The sequence below is a fragment of the Epinephelus lanceolatus genome, chromosome 13, assembly GCF_041903045.1.
Source record: "Epinephelus lanceolatus isolate andai-2023 chromosome 13, ASM4190304v1, whole genome shotgun sequence".
Classification (NCBI taxonomy): Eukaryota; Metazoa; Chordata; class Actinopteri; order Perciformes; family Serranidae; genus Epinephelus; species Epinephelus lanceolatus.
Genome location: NC_135746.1, coordinates 32,474,287 through 32,498,968, shown reverse-complemented (window position 1 = coordinate 32,498,968; position 24,682 = coordinate 32,474,287). Strand labels below are relative to the sequence as shown.

Genomic DNA, 24,682 nt, shown 5'->3' with positions numbered 1-24,682 from the left:
CCATATAGAGAAAGGCTTTTTTGTCGCTGTTGGGTTCAAATAAATATGCGGATCTTCAGGGGGGGGTGATACAAACTAGGGACAGTTTTATGAATGGTAAAAAGTTCCGCACAGCTGCTTTAAAGTGTCAAAAAAATTGATTTGAATTTTAATACAGTTTGTGGGTGTAGTTTGGTAGGATGATCAAAGTTCCTACATGAACTGCTCACAACAAGGTCTGTGGATTATCTTGAGTAACCGGTTCCTGAGACATTGCTGTTGAGTTTTTCAAATCAATTTTTCGACCCTTTGAGCATCACAAGCCGAGTGCCATCTATTTCCATTCTAGAGCAGGGAGACATCTGTTCAGGCGATATCGTCAGCACTCATCTGCTGCCACCAAAAAAATTTGGGGGTGAACTGTCCCTTTAAGTTTCCATTGTCTTTGCTTTATCCTCAAAAGTGTACTCATTCTAAACATGTTGAGCAGTTTTGTCCCATGATTTAAGAGCACGATGTCAGAGGACATTTCCAGCAATGAAAACAGTGATTAAGACGCCTTCATGAATAGATATATAAAAGAATGATTATACTTTTAAATTTAAGGCAGTATTCTCCAAAAAATAGATGTTTAGCCTTTTGAAGATTTCTTTGGTTTTGAGTAAGCTGTCATGTAAAGGCAAATCATATAACACATTTGTGTAGTTTGGTTTCAATAAATAAATAGATAGATAGATGGATTAGGGATACATGCAGAGCAGTGGAAATATCTACAGACGTGCATTAAATTTCCTGCGGTTAAGTTCACATTTGCCTCGTCACTGGCTGTGGAAAAATAGGTCTGAGTGCATTTGAGGCGGCGTCTGCAAAGCGCCAGATATTCCATACTCCATCTGATGGCTGTCTGTGGCTGTTATTTTCGAAAGCCTCCAGACTCAGCTTCCATCTTTGAGAGACAGCACTTCTTGAAGCAGATAAAAATTGGCAGCAGCCCCTATGGAGAGTTCCCTGCTAATGGTGGCTGCAGTGGCGTCTGTGTGGTGAAGACTGAGTGACGGCGACTGAGCAGCACATTTGAAATAACAGACAAAAATAAACTCATACATGTACATTAATGAAGCAAAGTACAGTCCATCCAGAATTGGAAGTTTAGCTTCTTAGTAACATGAAGTTTGATTTGTATTTCTTAGTCAGAAATACTTCGTATCTGCTGCAGCCTGTCAAATTAAAAGCCTGGTTTGAGTTGATCTGCAACAGGCATTTTGCATATTACCACAAGCACTGAAAGCTGATTAGAGCTGCTGAGAAAATGGATCTTTTTAAATCCAGTATCTTTGTCATTATATGCTTGTCAACTTGTTTTAAAACTTAATTCACTATTAGAGATTTCCATAACAGTCTGGCCACATGTTTTGCACATTTAAAAAGATGATCAGAATGACATTTCCGATATCAGTTGGCAGGAGCAAACATGGCATCCACTCAACAACATCCAGGCATTCAACTTTTCAGTTATTGTGTTTTTTTTAGCGCAGAGATACGCACACACATTTTGACATTATGATCCTCATCAATGCGTACAGGGACATTTTTTTAAATGCATCAAAGTATCCTGAATTTTGTTGTTTTTAATCCAGACCAGAACTGTTTTAGTTTTTCCGGCTATAAACATTTGGAGAGGCTGGTGTTTTCCTTTTTTCTCCCTCTCTTTTAAGATGTGTATCAATTGGCAAAAGCTGGTATGTGATTTATTTCCTGCTCAATCTCTTGATTATATAGCTGGATTTGATATTTTGTGATAATTATCACATCGTGGAAACTTCTCAGTCTTTCCAGCGCCTCCACTGTGCATGCTGTCACCTTCTTTAAACTGAAGACGGATTATAATTTGATATCATCCCCCCGCCCCCACCCTTCCGTCACTAACAAATATTTCCAGCGTTGTGCTCTGTCTGTATAGGAGTGTACTATATGTCTGCTTGCAGCAACTTGAGCTGTTGCTATGGTGGTGGGAGTTAGATTTGGTTGAATGAATCTATAAGGGTGTTGGCTTCTGTGTGCTGTAGCTCTCAGAAAGTTGAGTTGAGGTCATGAAAGCCTGTGAAAGCACTTTAATACTGTGTCTGTATGTATGTTTTTGATTTATTTGTAAGAACCAATTTCAGAGTAAGCACATTTGTGTAAGATGATGTCATTCACTTACTCCATCACTTCAACAAGGGTTGGATTTAGGGTTTGTTTTAGGTTAGACATAAAGTGTGAGTAAGGGTTAAATTAGTGGACAAAGCCTCTTGTCTTGTTGTCTGGCAGAACAGTTCACAAAATGAAATTATCTTTCTGAGAAATGCACAAACAAAAGGAACAAACTGGTGTCTTATAACTGGATGTTTTAACAAGCCATGATGGGATTGTAACATTTTTCACTTGTTTTACCTGCTTTTACTTTTGCACAGAGAGGGAGCATTGTCTTTTGAAAGTGGACTTGCCATGTCTTGAGGCCCGTTTCCACTGAAGAAGTTCCTGGTACTATTTGGGGGGCAGGAACTACTACAGGAACATCCTCTCGTTCGGCCCTCTCAGCCGCCATGTCTCCACTGAGAGCGGAGTAGGAGGAAGGTTCCTGTAAAGTTACGGGCTCTGGATGTGACGTAATCGTTGCGCGACCATTTACCGGGGCGACGTAGGGACACCGTTAGCTGATAGCCCTTAGCGGTGTCTGTCATAACTCACTAAATGGCCTGTGAAAAAAATATTTTTTCCAGCAGATGTCTTAGTTACAACATGATTGAGCTAACTGGAGTAGTTTCATGTCGTATCCGACAACGGGAGGCTTTTAACAGATCACGTCCTGATATTAGCCTGCTGTTAGCTGTCCCTGTCAGCGGCAGCCACTGATGCTTTCTAGACATCGTGATTTCCCAAAACTGAATAAATACCAGACACAGCAACACAAAACTGCTTTGCTAGCTCAGTCACGTTGTAACTAAGATATCCGCTGGAAAGAATATTTTTTTCACGGGCCATTTAGTGAATTTTTTTTACATGGCAGAGGAAGCTATATGAAGGAGCTAACACTCGTCTGCTGAGTTTTAAAAATGCCAGCTATATTGTTGCTTTCTATTGTCGTCACATCCCTCCTTGAGTATATCCAATCAGCACCAAGTAATCCCCAAGCCCCAGCCGGGGGTCTTTCGGGGCCATTCTGAGTACCTACCCCGAGGCAGGAACTTGTTTAGCCCCCGTAAAAGTTCCGGAACTCTGTCCTTCGGGGGTGGTTCCGGCGGTGGAGACATGCACCAACGGCCCCGGCCCCATAAAATTATCTCGAAGTTCCTGCGGTGGAAACGGGCCTTTGGTGGCCAAATCAGAGGGGAGGCAGGGTTCATAAGCCCTAGCCCCTTAGCAGATCCTACAGGCTGTAATGTTCATCACTTGCTGTTATTGTTGTTATTGTTTGCCATGGTGTCCTGAGCAGAGAATGACACCATGCTATATATGTGTGTGTTATAATCTGAATTTCCTTGTGGTTTGTTGCGGTAAGCTGGTCCAGCAGCACGTGCTTGTTAGTGCATATATGTATCCCACTGGCTAGCTCATTGTCCGCTGCTTTACAATGCTTGTACAGCATGATTACGGGACATCATTGTCGCTGAAGTGTAGTGTCTGCCCTCTGGTCTCCCGCTAGTTAACACTGTTAGCTCTGTCAGCGCTGTGGTCGTTGTTTAGCACACTTTATATAGGGTTAGCACTGTGGGAGCACTAGCACAATGGGACCCAGGTTGGGGCATTAGTAGTAATCAAGTCCATTCATATACACTAATCAACGACCCAAACCCGACCTAACTTTGGTAGGACTTAGCGCCACTGTGTGTGTGTGTGTGTGTGTGTGTGTGTGTGACAAAGAGTAGGCTCGTATTCTGAAGAGCATAAATGCAATACTTTCATTAGATTTTGATATTTTTGTGTGAATAAAGAGCAATTTTGGCCTGATGTTACGCCATAGGACAGATATTATCTTGTGTTTTTGGAGACATTCCTGAACATACACAGCCAGTCACATTTTAAGCCGACCTAGTAGTTGTTGAGCATTTTTCTCTGAATAAAGGATCAAACAGTGTCAGCATCCTCAAGCAACAACACCTAGACTTACAAATTAAGAATGAAAATTTAATTCAACAAAGGTTTAACGGATAATTTTTGTTTATTACAACATGGATTTTTTTTTATCATAGTTTTGGCGGTTGTTGCTGATGGTAATGATAACATTTTATTCTTCAGGTATATTTCTGAGATATATGAATGCTGCAACATTGCTCCAAAACGTCTGCAAGACACACGAGAATTCAGATAATCAGTATAATCTGAACAAAAACTCAGACAAACCTATTTAGAAGAGAAACGTGAATGCTATAAATCTTACACAAACTGTCCATATCTAGCGTCTGTTAAAGACTGACTGTTGTTTCAACTTTCACCCGTCAAAAAAAACAAAAAACAAAAAAAAAAACTGAAAATGTCATTTAAGTCAGTGGACCATTAGAAAACGCAAAGTCCCTGAAACCCACAAGAAAGTAAGGGAGACGTTAGGTCACCAAGCAGCTAGCTAGTTCAAAGGTAAAAGCGTAAATTTAACTGTGGCTACAAAATACTGAATGTCAAAGTTTGCAGCTGATGCTCTACCAATAGAGGGAAGCACTGATGGAGTAAAGATGTCCAATAAAATACAGTAAAGAGATTTCCTCCCTCTCGTTGGCTCAGTGGACACTTTGAGTTCATTCGGTTCCCGACATGTTTTATGTCTTTCCTCTTGCATGTCTCCTGTCTCCCAATGCTCTGTAGTCACTAATGAAGCAGAAATGTCTTAAAATATACTCAGAAATATCTAAAAAAAAAAAAATCGCATGTGTCTCTCCAGTCGTCTCTAGCCTTTATAGCTGTGGTGAGTTGTTCAGTTCTTCTGTCCACTCAATGGCCTTTTAATAGTTTCCATTTTAGAAAATAATCTGATCTGCCAGCACAGCCAAATGGTTCCTTTGTTTTTAAAGGGAAGATGGTTTAAAAAAGAAAACTGACAAACACTGGAAAGAACATTTGAGCAAACCAGCCAGTCTGAATTTATACAATATAAAAATTATTCATAGTTGAGTTCCAAAACATCTGTTGTGTGTCTGTGAGGAAATGTAGGAAATTTGATGGCACTATCATGCACAAAACCAGGAAGTGTTTAAGAAACATACATTTAAATACCTAGAAAAAACAGATGAATATGAATTTAATCTGTATGTAAAGAAAAATGTTGAAATGAAATGAAATTTGTCTTTGTTTTGTTTTTTGTTTTTTTACAGTATTTGTTTTTGTGTGTTGTTCTTTGCATTTAAGTACAATACATAATAATAATAATAATAACCCATAATAATTCACACCTTTACTTGTTGTGTTCAGAGGTGGGACCACCTAAAAACCTGGTCACCAGCGATGTCACCGACACCAGCTTTGCAGCGTCCTGGACGGCGGCACCTGGAAACGTAAACATGTACCGGGTTCGATGGAAGTCGCTGTTCACGGGGCAGGCTGGAGATAAAATAGTGCCGGGAGACGTGACCAACACTGTGCTGGATGGTCTGACTCCAGAAACACTCTACCAAGTTTCTGTGATTGCTGCCTACAATCAAAAAGACAGTGACCCACTTACTGGACAGGAAACCACTGACGGTAAGACTACAGCTCTGGAGAGAAAATGAATCTCATTGGTGAAATTAAGTAACTAGTAATGAGTTAGAGTTTGTAGCACTTTTCAAACCTGGGTTACAAAGTGCTTCATAGTTACAAATAAAAGAAAAGTGCATACAAAACAGTTTAAATGAATATATAAATTGAAGACAGACAAGATTGTTAAAACAAAAGATTAATAAGAAGCTTTATAAAAGAATTGGAAGAATGTAATAACTGGTAGCTAATAGCTTTGTTATTAACCAACACATGCTTCTCCATGATTCAAATCATGTAGCTACGTACATAGGGGCTAAGATTAGTTGCCTTTAGATCACTTGTGCAGCACAGGAAGGGTCAATCCAGGTGTTCACAGTCAGTAGTCAGGTCATGAACCCATTTCACTAACCTTTTAAGAAGGAAGTTTAGGAATTTTTTTGCATGCCTGCCATAAAAATAATAGCCAAAGTACCTTCAATACTTCCTTTTGTCTCAAAACAAAATGGATTTCAGAGCTTGCATAATCATACAGTTGGCATTCTCCAGAGATTACTGCTGTCTACTCTAATTAAGATAATCATTTAGATTCTTTTCAAACTGTAATTTGAAGTGAAACACCAACGTGGTGACAGATTTGCTGCGTTATGCTCTCTGAAATAACACAGCCCATGTCTTGAAGGGAATACTGGTACAACGTGTGTGTTCTGTGAATGACGCATTGTGAGTTGCATACAGACATATTGCATCAGAGACAAATCACACACTCATAAAAATGTCAACACAGTCCTTGTTCTGTATGCACACATGTAATATCTATTGGTTTCAAATCCACACAAACAGGCCCTCCAAAACAAAGGGACATGTAGATAAATAGACAGATTTTAAGTACACATTGTTCCTTGATTCACCCTCCCAATAGAGTAGTAGAATTATTTCATGTCCAGCTTCATAGATTAGTTCAAATCCTTCAACACATTGAAAAGCTGGATGCCAGTTTTTGTTCCATCAATAAAAATCCTTTGGAGTGAAATCAAGTAGTCAGAAAAACGTTCCTTGAGATTATTAAATATACATATTATTCTCTTGCAAAGTTTTTTTAATCACTTGCAGAAACATCGGAATAAGTTAATTTCATTTTATAGGGCTTTTGGTTGTATCAGGGGGAGAAGGAAAATGTGGTTAGCATTTCCTTCCCAACTGATCACATCTGGGTAAATGCCTAATTCATAAGCAATTAGTTTTGGCATGAAGCTGATGGTAGTACTCAACATTTACTCCTGAAGATATGAATACATAACAATTACTGAAGGGATATAAAGGGAAACCACACTTGGCCTGAAAACAGAGAGGGAAAATGATTGTTTTTAGGGCTTAAATGAAAAATAATTGAATATTTATGGCTGTTAAGTCATCGCCAGAAGAAATTGGTGAGTGTGTACAGTACAGTCCTGCACATATGGAACATTAAAACTGACAGTATGGATGCAGTTTGTTTGATTAAATATTTATCTTAGAAATCATGACTATTACATTGGAATTCTAACAGGAACCACAAGCATTTTAATTTAGTTCCACTTGTTTGAAAAGCATGAAAATGTTATCCACTTAATTTTAGAATTTGTTTTGTTTTGTTTTCAGCCTCTGATGCTGGTAAAAAGTTGACCGTGTCGGATGAGACCGAGCGAACCATGAAAGTCACATGGATGCCTGCACCGGGCAAGGTAGCCAACTACAGGCTAAAGTATGTTCCCAGTGGTGGAGGGAAAGAAATGGCCCTCAAGATCCCTGGCACATCCACCTCCACCATCATGAAGGGCTTGCAGCCACAGACCACTTACGACATCACTGTTCACCCCATCTACAAGCGCGGGGAAGGAAAAGCAAGGCAAGGAGTAGGAACGACACGTACGTTGGTCCATAATTCAACCCTCTGACAGACAGTACACTGCAGAAACATGTCCATCTAAACAAAGACGTTAAAACCTGAGGTAGTTCTATAAACATTATTATTGATGGAATAAAATCAGAAAAGTCTGCAGCTGAGATGAATTCAGCTTTTGGTAGGTCCCATCCCATTCATTCATAGGGTGTCCTTTGACTGGCTTGCCAAATTGTATGTTAAATTTTAGGTATACAGTTTAATCGTTTAAGTGTGAACTTTGGCTTTTGGGCAATGCTACTATTTGTCCCACTCACCAACAGTCAGAAAACTCATGGACGTGTTGCTTTGGTGTCTGCATCAAGTAATTTAATTGACTGAAGCTAATCTGGACACTCAACAGGAGATCTATGACTTTATCTGACTGTTGCCTAAGTAGGAAAAATAGCTAAAATTCCCCCCCAAATCAAACCATCTCATTATGGTCAGGATAAGGACTTCTATCTCAACTGACTTCCTAGATTTTCTCCTATAAACTGTCAACAAATGGAGAAATCTGGCTTGTGTGACAATTTTGTCACTTGTCTCTAGAGAAACGTTAACAAAAGTCATGCTGCCTTGGAAACAAACAGGATTCTGTCATCCAAGCTGCAGATTTTGTTTCCATTGTTCCACCAAAAATAAGAGTTTAGGACCAAGTTTTAACGACTTGTTAAGATGAATATTTTTCACACTACAGGTGCTGCTGCGCTGCGAAGAAGCAGTGTCTTTTCACCAGAACACTAAAATCACAGTTAATAAACACACGCTCAATCACACGCTACCATTACTAACACACAGCATGACACTGGGCTTTTTAACGAATGACACCGGGTTCAAGGTATTGTATTATGGACTAATGAGAAACTGGCTTGAATGTGGTGTGGCTGAAATTTAAAACCATTGCCAATAGTTGGAGTTGTGTTGAATTTTAATTCTGCACAAGTTTGTCCTGAAGTTCTAGCCGGGTTCTTCTATTGCAGTGTCGCCCTACAAGTCTCCCAGGAACCTCCAGACCTCAGAGCCCACCAAGACCAGTTTCAGAGTCACCTGGGATCCAGCTCCCGGAGACGTTAAGGGCTACAAAGTGACCTTTCACCCTGATGGGAATGATATTGACCTGGGGGAACTCCTGGTTGGTCCCTATGATAACACAGTCGTTCTAGAGGAACTTAGGTAAGCTTTCCTAATTATCACATATATAATTATTCTTAGAAACTTTATGCCTTGATTCGAGAGTTCACTACAAAGGGAAACAATAAATATTAGAGGGTAAAGCAGAAGAAAAGTCTCATGTACATATTTGTAAATCACCAAAGCCAAGAGAACTTGCCAGCGTAGACCTGAGCACCCATCTACACTAGCAGTGCCCTTGTCAATGCTGGCACCACCCTGGTATTGCTTGATATCAGACAGAATTATCAACTTATCACACTCAGTTTCCATCTTCAGTCTGACTTTGCATCAACTTTAACTGATTTCCATGGGGATTCCATTTTCCCTAACCATTCACTAGAGACAAACGTATCTGCCTAAATCCGTAGCCAGCCAACATATTGGTTTTGCCAGGGTTTAATGAGTAGAGCGGACAGTGGAGTGAAGTAAAAGCGAACTACAATGTTGAGAAGACATTTCGATTTAAAACTGCCTCGATGACAACGTCTGTCTATAGCCAACGATCTCACTCCCAGCTTATCAAATACGGCAGCTTGATTAGTGGCCTTATGCTTTAAACTGACACTCTAGGTAAACCTTTCATGTCAGTTGAAACCACCAAGAAATGCCCTATCAATCACTTTACAACACCCTAGTAAAAATCTTGTAAAACAGATGTTGTTAAGGTAGTTGTCACATGGACATTTTCTTCAGAACATTAAATCTTATCAAGTTATCAGCAGTATTGACATTTATTTTGCAACTTGCTAACCATTGTACACATTATAACAACCAATTCATCTCACGTAACTATACGTATTATAATTATTATGAAAGGGACATCAATACAAGTCCATTATCTCAAAAAGGAAGAGGATAATTTTGAGTTATTACACCAGCTGTAGTACACAAAAGAAAACACATTTTATGCATTTTCCAAGTGTAGATTCGTGCTGGCTACTGTGATTCATTTTATAGGATTTTTATTGCAGATCCTGTTTTTTTTTTTTATTTTTTGCTCTTTCAAGTTGTAGACGGTCATTTGAAAGACCAAGAGCTGCTCTCTTCACGTTGTGAACATCTAATTTTGGCATGAAATGCTTCTAAATGAGATTGTGAAAGACTAATGTAAGTTTATGCAATTTCCTTTCACCCTTAGGGCAGGAACAAAGTACTCTGTTGCCGTGTTTGGGATGTTTGACGGAGGTGAGAGTTTGCCTCTTGCAGGAGAGGAAGAGACGACCCTCATGGACGCTCCAGATCCACCTACTGTTGATCCCTCTGGTAAAAGCTGATAACGCCACCACACTACAACCCGCGCACCATTAGCAACCCTAAAGAGCAGGCCTGCAGACCAGACGCTTTCTGATCCAAGTCATTTCAGAACAGGAGTGATCTGACTTCGAAGTGCCGGCCAAATCAGTGCCAGAACGTTGAATTATTTGTTGTTGAGGGGAATTAATATCACTGTCTCTTTGGAATTGCAGGCCGAAAGTTGACGCAGACGATTGTGATTAGTACAAATTATTTAGAGCTGCTTGGCTCACGTTTCCTTACCTACCTCATATCTCATTTGGTTGTGATCTGGAGCAAAGTGACATGCCATTTAACAGACGTGCTGAAGTGTTGACACTAACATCTATAAATTGCCCAACTGGACATGTTCCCTGACTGACTCACGTGCTACATATTTGCCAGTGTGCGAGCAGCCACCCCATGATGTGCTCACCTTTAATGGTGTCACCAAAAACAAACATCTTCATCAGCTACCAGATGAGTTACTATTGAATTCAGTATCTGCGGCTCAAATGTGTTTTACAAAAGTAGATATTTCCCATTTTATGTTGTCCAAAGCGTGGAAGAGGACTCTGCTTGCAGTTACCTACTTTTTATGATCCAGAGCGTTAGCTGCCGCTGGGATGTATGCAGTTCGGAAAATGTTATGCTTCTCATAAGACCCAGAGGAGGTACTGACCCTGGACAGAATTTCCTGCTGTAATGGGGAGCAGACACAGTGACCGACTGCCCACCGAGAGGGGAACAGGCCAGGATGTTCCACCGAGGTTCCACTCAGAGATCCTCATATATTAAACTGCAACTCTCACATGGCAGGCTGCTTAGTGGAGGCTTTAATCCAGACTTTCTGAGAGGTCCATATGGTCTGGCAGAGCTGCTCCAAGGCGTCCTTCACACGCTGAAAAAAATTAGTTTTTACAGATCATTAAATGCTTTCTTCCTTTTCACATTTTCTTCTTTAAAGAAAGTGTGAAAAACTGGACAGTGACGTGAGAAAATTCTACTTGTTAACAGCAATGTTTTGTTGAATCACTCAACATTATGTAGAATAAGGTCACACTTTTAAAATTTATTACACGTTAACAACCATTGGAAATGTTAAAATTCAACATGGCATTAGTTTGTTTACCATCATGTTTTAAATGTAACCATTTTTAAACTGAATACACAGTCAAATGCATTAAAGGACAGCTTGTTTTACATCATTGGAAATGTTTCAGTAAAGGAGACTTCCACAAGTTGATGGAGGTTTGCAAAATGAAATCATCAACTAATTAGACATTAATACAGATTACAAAGGAAACAATTGTAGCTACTACTGAATTTATGTTGTGAGGGTTTAGTGCCACCCATGACACCTTTATACAAATGCTATGGAGTAAAAATCTGCTCCCAAAATAAGATGCACATAGAAGCTTTTTTCCACCATTGAACCAAATCCTGTGGTCTTCATCAGTTTACTCAGTTGCCACAGAAAAAGATCTGATAACATGTGAGCTCAGTAGCTGTTGTGATTTCATCCTAGTACTCTTTAAGGACATTTCATCTAAGGTTATTTTAATCGGCTGCTTGCTATGCTCACCATTGAAAGGTAGTAAGTGGCTCTTGAGTTAAGATTGCTTTACCAAGCTAATACTTTTAAGGTCAAGCATGAACTTAAGAGCTTAACTTTCCAACATTATATAAAACTAAGTTTTATAGACGCCACTCTTGGACTCCTCTAAGATTCAAGGTCTTTAATTTGGGACAGTTAGATGATAGAGAGAAAGAGATTATCAACAAAATTTACGATACATAAAATGTCATATACTTCCGCAGCCATGACACATTTAAGAGGGCTCCCTTCAAAATGATATAAGTCAAATTTTAAAGAACAAAAAGGTCACTGTCACTGGCCTCAATGCAAAAACAACAAAAGTCAGAATTGCTGCAGGTTTCTGCAGGACACCAGTTGATTTACGTCCTACAGTCAGACTGAGCTGGATATTTATTTGCTGAGACTCTTACTCAGAGACACTGGATCCAGCAGTTGTCTGCAGCGTATTAGATGCCTCTTAAAGCTGCCTCTGTTTATGACATCTGTTTTTATTAATGAATGTCAGAGGGACTCATGAGCGTATTGTTTACCGGCGCTGGTATAACTCAAACAGACTGCGGTCAAGCATCTGACTCGGTTCCTCTTAGCATCAAGCATCTGTTTCTGCGGCCTGCTGGAAAAGAACCAAAAAATGTAATCGATTATCTCCTAACCTGTTTTCAATTGCACACACAGGGGCCCGGTTTGTAAACGCTTGGCATCCGCCGGGCGTGTCATTGTAAAAAAAAAAAGAGGACAAGCAGCCATTTTTCATCCTTACAGGTGCCTGGAGCAGGAATGTGCAGTAACTTTTGGGAACAGGAGGTCTCGTATATCAGAGTGTCAGAGAGGCTAACTCCTGCTCTTGGAGGGGACAGCCTCACTGTCAGCCAGAAGAGACCACAGGGCTGATTCGCCGCTGGATTTAAAAATGCTGGAGGACAGAGAGAAAAAAAATGCTCAGAAGAGAGAGCAGTTAATCCAGAATTGACAGCTGTTACACAATGTGTTATGAGTGTGAATTATTTGTGTGACATAATGCTGTGTAAAACATTCTGCTGTGTAAACATCTTGAGATTGTTAGACTTTTGTGATGCACTCTTCTCTGATGTATCCCACGACATTTCCTCTGACTTTTTCACACTTTCCTGTACCCTTTTTTCTCTTATGGTACATACAAAACAGATCAAATCATGGTGGGTGTCTGTGGTCTACCAGGTGTCTCGCTAACTGTCCCCTCCCCCCCACCATCTCTCTGCAGACACTCAGTGTAAGACCGCAGCAAAGGCCGACATCGTGCTGCTGGTTGATGGCTCCTGGAGCATTGGCCGCATCAACTTCAAAACCATCCGCAGCTTTATCGCTCGCATGGTTAGCGTGTTCGAAATCGGCCCCGAGAGAGTCCAGATTGGTAATATTTTCACTTTTGTTACTCGTCATACTACAACTGCCCTTCCTGCAGTAATTACTACCTGTACTAGCACTACTTCTACTTTTAATACTCCAATATGTGCTGCTACCTTTATTGTAACTAACAATTCAGCTCACTTGATAAAACTAGTGCCGCGACTGCCACTACTTTAAATACTCCCACTACTACTTCTTTGCTTCTGTCACTATATGACTGTTGCTAAGAAAGGAGGAAAAAGTATACTAAACCTTTTAACAGTTACATAAAAAATGCTGTATGTCAAATAAAAGTCCAGCATTTGACATGTTAACCAGGTAGATATCTTAAAATATTCCATTTCAGTATTTTTGCAGCATTAATCTCTTAGCAGTATTTTGATGTTTTAGCTGGTTTGCTCACTTTATATACTGCTTTTGTTTTTTTTAAAGTTACATTTTATCAGCTTACCACATATCTTGATCCATAAGTGCAACTCACAGTCATTAAACAGTGATAGAATAAGAAGTGAAAAAGTAAAGTAAAAGTATTAAGTCTCAAAACTCTACTACTTTTCACCTTTGCCACGACTTCTGCAACTAATACTTCTATTAATACTTATACCGTTAGGACACAGACTAGTGCAACTACTGTAGCTATCACTTTAATTCTTAGGAAGCTGCTTTTATTACTTAAATTCTTATTCATTATTACTCATTCTTCTACTGCCAGTGTGTTTACAGCTACTGCTAATACTGCTGCTACTGTTTACTGCTTCAACCACTACTAATACTGCTATAAATGCTATTACTGCTCCTGCTACATCTGTTCTATTAATAAAACCTGACTATACAGCTACTCAGTCTACTACTGTCACTACTTTCCTTTAATTACTACCGTTATAGATTTTTAGTTAATTAGTTTTTTATAAACCTGTTTCATTGGCATAATTTTTAAAGAAGCTAACGTGTGTCCTGTTGGTGTTTTCTGCAGGTCTGGCTCAGTACAGTGGAGACCCAAAGACTGAGTGGCACTTGAATGCCCACCCGACCAAGGCGTCCCTGCTGGATGCCATTGCCAACCTGCCGTACAAAGGAGGCAACACTATGACAGGTGATTTCACAACATGTTGTCTAATCCACTTGGGGTTTAAACTGATCAAGGCCTCAATTTGGGATCTAAATATATTTACTTTCCTAATTTGGGTCCATTTACTGGAAAAGTGAAGCTGTTATTGCAAAAAAAGTATGGAAAAAAAGCAGATTCACTTTGTGAGATATTAAAGTAATACTCTATCAAAATATCCACAGAAACTTTAGAATTCACAGAATTGTAAAACTCTTAACGCTGTTCACACAGGAATGGCTCTAAACTACATCCTTCAGAACAACTTCAGACCCAACGTTGGGTTGCGTCCCGACTCTCGTAAAATTGGTGTCCTTATCACTGACGGAAAGTCGCAGGACGATATCGTCTTCAACTCGCAGAATCTGAGAGACAGCGGCATCGAGCTCTATGCAATCGGTGAGTGATTTTTGTCAGTATGAATAAAATTAAACTATCAGATTCTCATAGAAGAAATTTGTAAAGTGAGAGTTTTGTCTTGTGAACATGGGCAACTACGTAATCTTACTGCAAAAAATTTAGATGGTATCAACATGATTAGAAAAAGCTTATTTCTTGTGTTTGTCACATGAAAGCTATATATATATATATATATATACACACACACACACACACACACACATATGGTCTAGTATATACAAATATATGGTGATGTACAGCATATATTTGTATATTTGTATGTGAAGTAAACACAATTTGTAGTACATGGGATTAGTGGGAAACAATTGCAGTACAAATTTAATGGTTTGGCAACTCCTTACAAACTAGACAAACGAGTCAATCTTGTTTTCAGGTCATATTTTTACAGGAACACTTATGACGGTAACTTTTTCTCTCAGGTGTGAAGAACGCTGATGAGAACGAGTTGAGGTCCATTGCCTCTGACCCTGACGAAATTCACATGTACAACGTCAACGACTTCAAGTTCCTGGTGGACATCGTTGATGACCTCACTGTCAACCTGTGTAACAGCGTCAAGGGCCCAGGTAGGAAATAAGATTGATCGTTATCATTGAAACTGGCATCACTGTTGTTAGTATTAAAGATACCAAGCAATATTCTGACAGTAAGACATTTTAACCAGTTGATTTAGCTTGAAATGTGAATTTTTCAAAATATGTTTAATGGTAATATTTTTTCTATCAACAGTAACATTTTAAAGAAATAGAAACAAAGCTAGGCTAATTTGTTTCAAATTGTTTCTGTATTTCTGATTTATGTGATAAATTGTATTTTTTAAAATTTTGATAAAAATGTAGCTTTTATCAGGAGGCACACACAAATTCATACATTTTTGCAGGTGCTGGGCAACAATGAGCTGCACAATGAAAAAGAAAAAAATACACGCACACTGCTATCTAGTTCCCAGTAGTTAGACTCTGCATGCCAAGCAACCACAAATGTTCATCTTCAAAATTTTTCCTTCCCATGACAAACTTTTAACAAACACTAAAGTGATTGTATCTTCCTGATGGTGGCGCTGTAAACTTGAAGACATTTTTAATTACAACATTGGTCAAATGGTGCCATGAACCTCTGCTGCTTGCATCTGCAATTCCAGCTTTTTCTGAGAGTATTGTTGAGTCAGATGTACACATTTTAGTAGTTACCTATTTTCAAGGTCAGGTGGAAGCTTTGTAGCTGTAGAAATGTATACATTTCCGGAACTTACAAAGCCAAAGTGTTTAAGACTGACAGCCATAAATTAAAAATTTTACTCCAGGCTTTCATTTGGGTTTGCAGATGCTCAAGGGCGTGAAAGTTTCTCCAGTTATGAAGGACGACATAAACCTTCAGTCCAAGTAAAGACACGAATATCAGCAAAATTACACTTCTTTGGCACAGTTGCTTTTGCCCTGTTTAAATGATGAGCTAATGACTACTGACAAGTAGAAATTATTCAGTTATTCTCGTCCCTAGATGAGAACAGTGTGTTCTGTTATTCACAAATTAGTTCTACTCTATAAGAGGGAAAAAACAAGATCAGATCCAAAAAAATGCAGATAGATCAAGATTTGACTAAACTGACAAACCTGATTATTTCAGACAATCAAAAGATGATGCAACATAGATCCAAGCATCTGATGGATGTACTTCTTGTTTTGTCACATTGGAAGTACTTTTTGTCCGTAAAATTTAGTAGCAAATACAAGGATGATTTACAGCACAGCCGGAGGAAAAAAAAACTTTTTTAAAGTCAGAAGAGCATAAATATACAGCAGGCCCACTTCTTCACTGTCAGAGGAGCGTATATGACAGGGGCAAATTTGTGGGGGCAAGGTTCACGATGTGAAATACTTTTACATGTGGGATCATATTCCAGCTCCTGTTCGTTCCTTTTCAGGAGTTGAACTGGAGGCACCCACCAACCTGGTGACCTCAGAGGTGACCCACCGCTCCTTCCGTGCCACCTGGACAGCACCCGGTAGCCCTGTTGACAAGTATCGCGTCTCTTACATGATGGCGGCTGGAGGACCCACTCAGGAGGTGAAATAAACTTCTCCCCCTTCCCGTTACCCTGAACACAAGATTTTAACTCATGCGCACTTCACATCAAGAACCACACACACAAAAAAAATCAGTCAGTCAGTCAGTCAATCAATCAATCAATCATTTGTCACATGAAGTTATACAAGGTACAGCTCAAGTAAAAATTAATCCCATCAGCTCCTTGTGCACTCTGATTTAGTCCTTTTTACATCTTCTGACATTGTTGGCTGCTGCTTTGTAATTGTCCACACTTCCAGACAGTTCTGGTAATACACTGTTTCTGGTTGTGGGATGATTTAACTGCCCACACATCCTGACCTCAACCAAGATGGCCACGTGGTTGCTCCTCACACAGATAGCGATTCGACTCTGCAGCCAACTCTAAACAGTGGCAGTGATCCACATAAGTACTGGGGCATCACCTCTCATTCCCACCATTACACCAGTCCTTATTCACCGTAAATCACACGCCTCCACTCCTGCTCTTGCCAGAGTCTTCTGCTCTGACAGATTAGCATATAGGAGTCCACAGAAAGCACCACCAAGACTTGCAAAATAGACTTCAGAGCCTAAATTTAGCACAAATTTAGCAGAGCTCATGGATAGGCAACTGTAATTTTCTGCACTTAACATAAACAATAGCATAGCCTTCCTCTGTGCCATGGAGCCCCACTGTTAAAAAAAAAAAAAAAAACAGCCTTGTACATGGGGCGCCTGCTCTATCCACTAAGCCACCGACGCCCCACTACACAGTTCTTTCCTAAGATAAAATGAAACAAGATGAAACAGATTAATGCAATGATGAACTATTTATTTTTAACAAAAATAAACAATTGTGCAACAGCAGTTGAAATAGTGTGAAATACCTCCACACAGCATATTCTCTCCTTCACTCCATGACATATGACGTAGCTCGCGTCGCAATAGATTTAAAGGGAAAGGATCGCCTCAGGTATAGGTTGCATTTTCCGATACCTGATCCATCTCTTTTGATGATATTGGGGCCGATATTCGATCCAGATATTGGATCGGTGCATCCCTCAAAATAGTCCCTATGAAATGCACTGTTAACTCCTGTTTGTTTGATAAAAACTACAGTGACCAGCTGTTTTAGGAAATTACTGAGCCCTTTTTTAAATGGGCTTGAAGCTGAGAGCCACAGACAGACAGTTGGTTTTGCTCTTTTCAAGGCTTCTTGCCTTTATTAGATAGGACAGTCTAAGCATGGGAGGGGGAAGAGGGAGGGGATGACATGCAGCAGAGGGCCGCAGGCTGGAATTGAGCCCATGGCCGCAGGCTGGAATTGAGCTAATGCAGGGCTCATCATTAAGGATTGCCCGATTGCCCGGGGCAAGTAAAACTCACGGTCGGGCATGTAAACTAACAACTCACTTGCCCGATCGGGCAAGTTGCTAAATATAGTAAAAGTTAATAACTAATTGATAAAATAAATGTATTTTAAAATGTGCTCTTCTGCTCTGATGCAGCGGTCTCTCTGCCTGAAGTCACAGACACAGCTGTGTAACAATGTCCTGCCCACAGCGCCCATTGATATTATTTTGCGCGACGGATGCTTCATATAATAACGTAACAATATACTATTTATGGTGTTATGCCATCGTGTCATTTCTGTCTCTACATGGTCATGCATTAACAATTCTCCTCTGCTCTCTGTATCGCGCACGGTGGAGTTCCGCCACACACACAGGTGAGCACGCTAGAGCGGCTCGGGCCGCATTTTCCTGACCAAACCGGACCCCGAGCCCGGTGCAGTTTGTCAGCTGACAAAGTTATTGAAATGGACAGTGTGTAAATAACCATCAACAGGCTGCTGTTACGCACAGACAAACATGCTGCTCGCACAGCAGCTCAGCACAGCACTCATGCTGAGCTTGTGTTGCGTTCAGGCGTTGTCACGTAAATGACAACATCCAACACTTGAATAGGTCATAGCACAAAACAGCAGCATGTCAAGTGACTTTTTACTTTATTATATTCAATAAAATTGTATGTTCCTAAATCTTGAGACACCTCATATATAGGCTAGACAGACATTTCACCTGCTCATTACTGTGCACACATGTACTGTATGTCCTTAGTCCTAAAGAGCCCTTCTGGTGCCAGTAGATAGATAGAAACATCCCAGCAGGCTGTGCTTTGCAAGCATACAAAAAAGTTTCACGCAGGTAAAAATTACTTTTCATGCGTGTGCTTCACCTCCGCTGCTACAACTCCATCCTAGGGGAAACACTGCTGTGTGCGTTTTGTGCAACAGGTGGATGTGGTAGTCTACTGGTAGAGTAGAGAGAGAGAGAGAGCTAAGTAGTGTTGAAGTAGAGTAGAGCAGGGCAGAGAGATGGAAGCAAAATATATTAAACCCGGTGTTAATACAGCAGAACTGGAGAGAGGGGTGAAAAATAAATAGAGGTGGGCATGGCTCAAGTAGGGAGCAAAATTATAGACGGAGAACGATTGACAAATTTTTCACTTTAAGCCCTGACACTGTCATTTTTGTGTAGGAATTAAGCTACAATACATGACATATGTTGTTTTAATTAATAAATACAGTGTGAATAAAGATTACATAACATAAAAATAACTACAGTCTTTGTTATTTGATAGCCGCTTAAATTAAACAATTTTTATAGGGCAAGTAAAAACTGACTTCGGGCAAGCAGATCTCTGACCAACTTGCCCAACCGGGCAAGTGAAAAAAAGCCTTAGCGTTGAACCCTGTAATGGCCGCTGCAGCAAGGACATTGCCTGTATATGGGATGCCTGTTCTACCCATTAAGCCACTGGGTGCGCCATAGAATACCACCTTTATTGGTGTTAAAAACAGAAGACTTTAGGACACATTATTTAAAGAGATTTCCAAAGAGAACAATAAAATAAGAATCTATAAATATATATATTGGCACACTTTGAGCACCCCCCCCCCCCCCCCCCCCCCCCCCTCACATTTTAAACCTGGTTTAGATATAAAAAGCTGGTTCTATCATTGTTGTCTTGGATCAGTTTGACTCTATTGATCCAGGTATAAAAAGGTTAGAAGACTCAGATAATTGGTCTGTTTCATAGAACTTCATTAGAGTAATCTGCTCAGCATGCTTCCTGGTTCAGAGACTTTATGTCTACCATCTGTTTGTGCTGGATACAATCCTGAATATCAAATAGCATCTTGTTTGCTTATTAAGTCCCTTTGGCTCTCATTAGACCTGGCTTAAACTGTAACAGATAACTCTATTGTTTGTTTATATCTGTGACCCATACCAGTTAGGTGAGATTTACAACTTCCTGTGAATTTAGACAATGACAGGCTGTCAGTCACACAAAAAAGACAAATTGATGCTTAAATCTCTCCCCTGTTGTTTAATATTCTGACATGTGTTGTCCTATGAGGCAGACCTCACAAGACAGGTTGAAAAACCAACTCCTGGAAGTGTTTCCACATACCCAGGTCTGGCTTTTAATCAAAGCCCTGTTTACTTGGCCTTCAGGGACTGAAATCTGGATCCCAGTTGCTTTGGTGAACCTGCATTTAGTTTACACTTAACCTCCTGTCAGTCCCGTCTTTAGAAACAGAGTGCTGGGTCTTTTCCATCCTTTGTGCTTTTATTGGCCCATGTCAGATGGAGCCTGTGTGATTATAATCGGGCTTGTCTGAAATCCAGCAGAGTTTCCACTGGATCCACTTAGTTTAACGTTATAGATCTCACACTGGGCTGAGACGCCTCGCTGTACAGCCTCTATCTGTCTTCTTTCCTTTGTTTACAATGGACTGTAAGGCACATATGAACATATCAAAGTGATATGTATGGTATGTACATGCTGGGTATTTAGTGCAGGTCTTATCTGCTGTGATTTACAGCTAGTGCAACAAGAGACTAATTTCCTAAATTACAAGCGGCCAGTAACAAGGAAGGTCAGGGCTGAGGCTGTGGCTCGCTGCCAAGAGATGAAACATAAATTATTGTGTACCTGGAGTATTTATACATGCAGAAGAAACAGAAATGTGTGCCATGAATAGACCGAAAAAGGTTGTGACGATGAGCTGGAGTGGCCAGTTTTTGTGTCATTGTAAGAGTTAAAGGAGATTTCTGCATAACTTAAAATAAAACTTTGAAACTCCTTAACAGTGGGTTTGCATGTTTTAGTCCAATAAATATTAACAGTTTATACCTCAGAGGTGAGACAAAGTCAAGGTTTCACAGGTCATAAGTAAGTCTAAAGTCTTGGCTATAAAGCCCCAATTCACTACTAAGTCCTCAACTTTGTTTTTCAAGTCCTAAATAAATCTTTATGCATCTGTCACCAAATTTACGGCTGCTTTTAAAGCTTAAATAGAATAAGTAACACTTTATTTAAGATTGAAAGTATATCGGTTGCAATGGAAAAGTAAGAGTAGACACTTTTTTTTTTCTAACATAGCAGTTGTTGATCTTTGTGCTTGAAGAGAATATCAATTCATTCTAGACCAAAAGTCCAAGTGAAGCCAGGAGTTCATCAGATTCACAATCTTGGAACCCATCGGTTATTAATCTGATGACGATAAAGCCTTTGGGGGCAATAGCCAATATTTAGAGAGATCCGGCATCGCTAATGAATATCTGGGCCAAGACTTCCTCTTCCGTTTGCCACTTATTTTTTACAGTTCGATTAGCAACTTGAGACAAGTCCAGACAACATTACGGCTAATCTCTATAAACAGATATTAGCATATAAATGCAGATGAATTAGCGAATAGCAAATAAAAAGCTAAATTGTTGTCAGACAATAGCCGATGGGTACCAAGATTGCATTTCAGCCAATGCGTTCTCCCTCTTTTGCTCTCCACACAGACTTCTTACCTGCAGGGTACCAAAGCCTACACAAACGTGATTGGTCAGTACCACTCATACTACAAATGGAAACCAGAATGCTTCCAGTACTAAAATCTTGAACCGTTGCCTTCAGATTCTGCATTCATATGCAGAATTATCCATTGACAGTCCATTGAAGGAATTATGCATTAATTGTTTTCTTTCATTTGAGGTATGACTGGCGCTCTTTCTGATACTGTCATCTCATTGCACCCTCTTCTTCTGCAGTAGTAAAATGTCTCCTGACTGGAAAATTAGCGACTCCTACTGCCTATCTTAATGAACCGACTCCCCATATTCACATAATGGTAGTGGAGGGAAAAGCGCGTAAATTTGCATTTTCTGTTGCAGTTTTCCTGAAAATTTGGTTAAAACTTGTGCTACATTTGGATGGAACCTGACTTGTGAAGCAGTACATTTTAAGAAGGGTGGGTCATGCTGATAGCTGAATGGTTGCTAAAATGTGATTTGTTTAGTGAAGAAGAACGTTTCAACCTGTTCCCAGCAGAAATTTTGTCTGTGTTTTGTTTCAACAAAGATTAAAACAGGTCGCCATACTAGAATCAAGAAAATCTAAACTTGATTTCATGGAGTACTTCAAGTAACATCATTTATATTGGAAACACATTGAACTTAATCAGTTACAGAAAAAAATAACTTGATAAGAGGGACATTTTTTCAACAGCTCAAGAAGCTGTAGCCTCTTTGTTTGTTTGTCACTTCCCTTCTGGGCTTGATTTTCCAGCAGAGCAGCACAGGAATGTGATGCTCTTTAGCAGCCAAGTTGAATGTCCCACATGAGGACTTTCCCACTGGCACATGAGCGCAGCATGATAGTTCCGGTTTAACAGACTGTAATCATCTGGTGGTGAAAATATGAGACCTGGACCACCATCAATCCCTGATTGACAGATCAGACCCGCAGTTTTCATCCAAATTTTTTTTAACTTTTTCAGATATCAAAATTACATCATCATATACTGACAAATTGCTTCACTGAAAGTCAAATTTAATTACCAGTTTTCTGAAACAAAATGCGCTCATTCCCCTAAGCTTTGAAGTTTTGATGAGAGTATGTGTTTGTTATTGTCCGATTGGTGATTAGAACATTTCATCCTTGACCTGCTGCACCCCAATCCTTTTTTCTCATAATCAGCAAAGTCCTTTCAGGTTGCAGTGAACCTACTCTCTGTGAGGTTGCATGAGTTAAAGAGATTTATTCTAAATGAGATTTTCTGCTTTTTGAAAAGAACAAAAACTTGGCACCTTCATCTGCAGCTACTAGCCTCTCAAAACATAATAACAGCACTCATACAGAATACACATCTTAGCCTATACAATAGATTAGACTAAGAAAATGTTCAGTGATAACAAATATAAGTTTGTCTGTCATCTGTAACTTTTCAAAGTATTTGCTCTTGAGCTCTTGGTGAGACGAATCATACAAGAGTAACTTAAAGAGTAATTTTCCCCCAAAAACACAAAAATATATCTCCATGGCGTCTATAGGGTTAGGGTTACAGAAAATTCTTGATAGTGTACTTTGATAAATATGTCCACATTTTCTAGGAAGCCCTTCAAAGGATTCTCAAAAGTTTAAAACACATACAGCTGTACAACAACTTAATGAAACACAGACTATTATTTAAATCTCTCAATCAAAGAGATTAGCATGCTTATGAATCTGGCCAGACACTTGATACCAGCGTCCAATACGGACACATTTATTGTATTGTATTATATCCACCTGTATTTGTCTTAATATGATATATCCATGCAGAAAGTTTATTTTTTATTTTGCCATGTTTTTTGAGATCTCCATCACCGAGTCATCTTTCTTAAAGCATTGAAAAGTGACATTTAAAAAATTCAACAGCAACTTTTCTTACAACAATGTCTCCACTTCACTCCACTGACACTGTTTCCATTGCAAATTTCTCTTACCAAAGCTAAAATATATGAAAACTGTCCACAGCAAAATCCATAAATGATCCCAAGTTGTGTGAAAACATTTCATACTGTTAGACATGACATTATCTGTGTTCATAGAAATGAATATCTAAGGTTTTGGAATCAAATCCAACCAATTTGGTTCATCCTAGAAGATTAATTCTTAAAAACAATTTGTCAGAGTATAAAACTACTTAAGACTGTATAATAACTAGCCCTTCATCGTTTCAGCTGCTGGTTGATGGGACGATGAACACAGTCGTGCTGGAAGGCTTGACCCCCCTGACCGAGTATGTCGTCAATGTCTACTCTGTGGTCGGCGAGGAGAGCAGTGAGCCACTGAAGGGCACTGAGACCACCTGTAAGTGTTTGCTATTCCTCTTTTTTCCTCTCAACACTAAATGTCTAAGGCTACTTCCTTTTTGCCTCTTTGCCTTATGAGAGAAATGCTCAACTTCCATGTTAGACGGCCTTTTCACAAGACACTGGTTGCCCTTTGGGGCGACAGACATGATTAAAAGGGAGCTTTAAAAACGGATAGCATCATCTCTCTGTTGTGGGAAAGCATTTTGTTTCTTCCTTACGGTTTATGAGATAAACAACTTGATTTCTCTGCTCATTACCCTGTTTCACACACATCGATATAATGTGTTTACTCGCTTTTTCCCTCCTGCAAATCTGCTCTCTGTTTATACAACGTATATATTTAGCATCTGATCTGAGGCGGAAAACTTCTTAACACAAACACAACGTCCCATGATGCAATGTGAGCTGATGCTAGTCTGTGGTGGGTGAAGTGGGAACCACTTTGATCCATAAAGACAAACAGTTAAAGAGTGATTCATTAGGGCTGTGGTCTTTGCATACATCTATAATAAACTGATATAAATTAACAATGTGTTAATGCTTGGTTCCAAGTGCTTTTAGTTGCTCATTTGTCCTTTAATGTTCACTTTTTTTGTTCTTAAATGTGCAGCTGATTTTTACAATGTGCTGTTTCCCACTGTCATAAAAACAATAAGTGATTGTTCTGTTGTTGTCCACTTGCATTGCACAAGCAGTCATTTTTTAAACTACCACTCAGTTAAGTCATAGTGTCCTCCTGAAAGCAGTCTGCGGTCTGTCAGTGTGACTCAAACTTAAAGTCTGTAGAGGCTGGAAAGAGGGATGTTGTTGAACAGTCAAGAGATAGGACTTTTAAAAAGCCCCAAAAAATCTTACATTTTCTGTGTTAA

The 24,682-nt window shown here is 39.6% G+C and overlaps 1 protein-coding gene across 4 annotated transcripts in view; it reads left to right on the top strand.

The window, feature by feature from the left end:
• The window catches only part of col12a1b (collagen, type XII, alpha 1b), a 152,167-nt gene that overhangs the window by 34,419 nt on the left and 93,066 nt on the right, over window positions 1–24,682 (top strand). For all 4 annotated transcript variants that reach the window (XM_078174038.1, XM_078174039.1, XM_033649085.2 and 1 more), the window contains exons 14-23: window positions 5,422–5,691; window positions 7,327–7,593; window positions 8,590–8,782; window positions 9,921–10,045; window positions 12,895–13,044; window positions 14,014–14,133; window positions 14,380–14,544; window positions 14,985–15,131; window positions 16,490–16,632; window positions 23,679–23,808. In XM_078174038.1, the coding sequence (XP_078030164.1) occupies window positions 5,422–5,691; window positions 7,327–7,593; window positions 8,590–8,782; window positions 9,921–10,045; window positions 12,895–13,044; window positions 14,014–14,133; window positions 14,380–14,544; window positions 14,985–15,131; window positions 16,490–16,632; window positions 23,679–23,808 (1,710 nt within the window). The remainder of the gene's footprint in view (window positions 1–5,421; window positions 5,692–7,326; window positions 7,594–8,589; window positions 8,783–9,920; window positions 10,046–12,894; window positions 13,045–14,013; window positions 14,134–14,379; window positions 14,545–14,984; window positions 15,132–16,489; window positions 16,633–23,678; window positions 23,809–24,682) is intronic.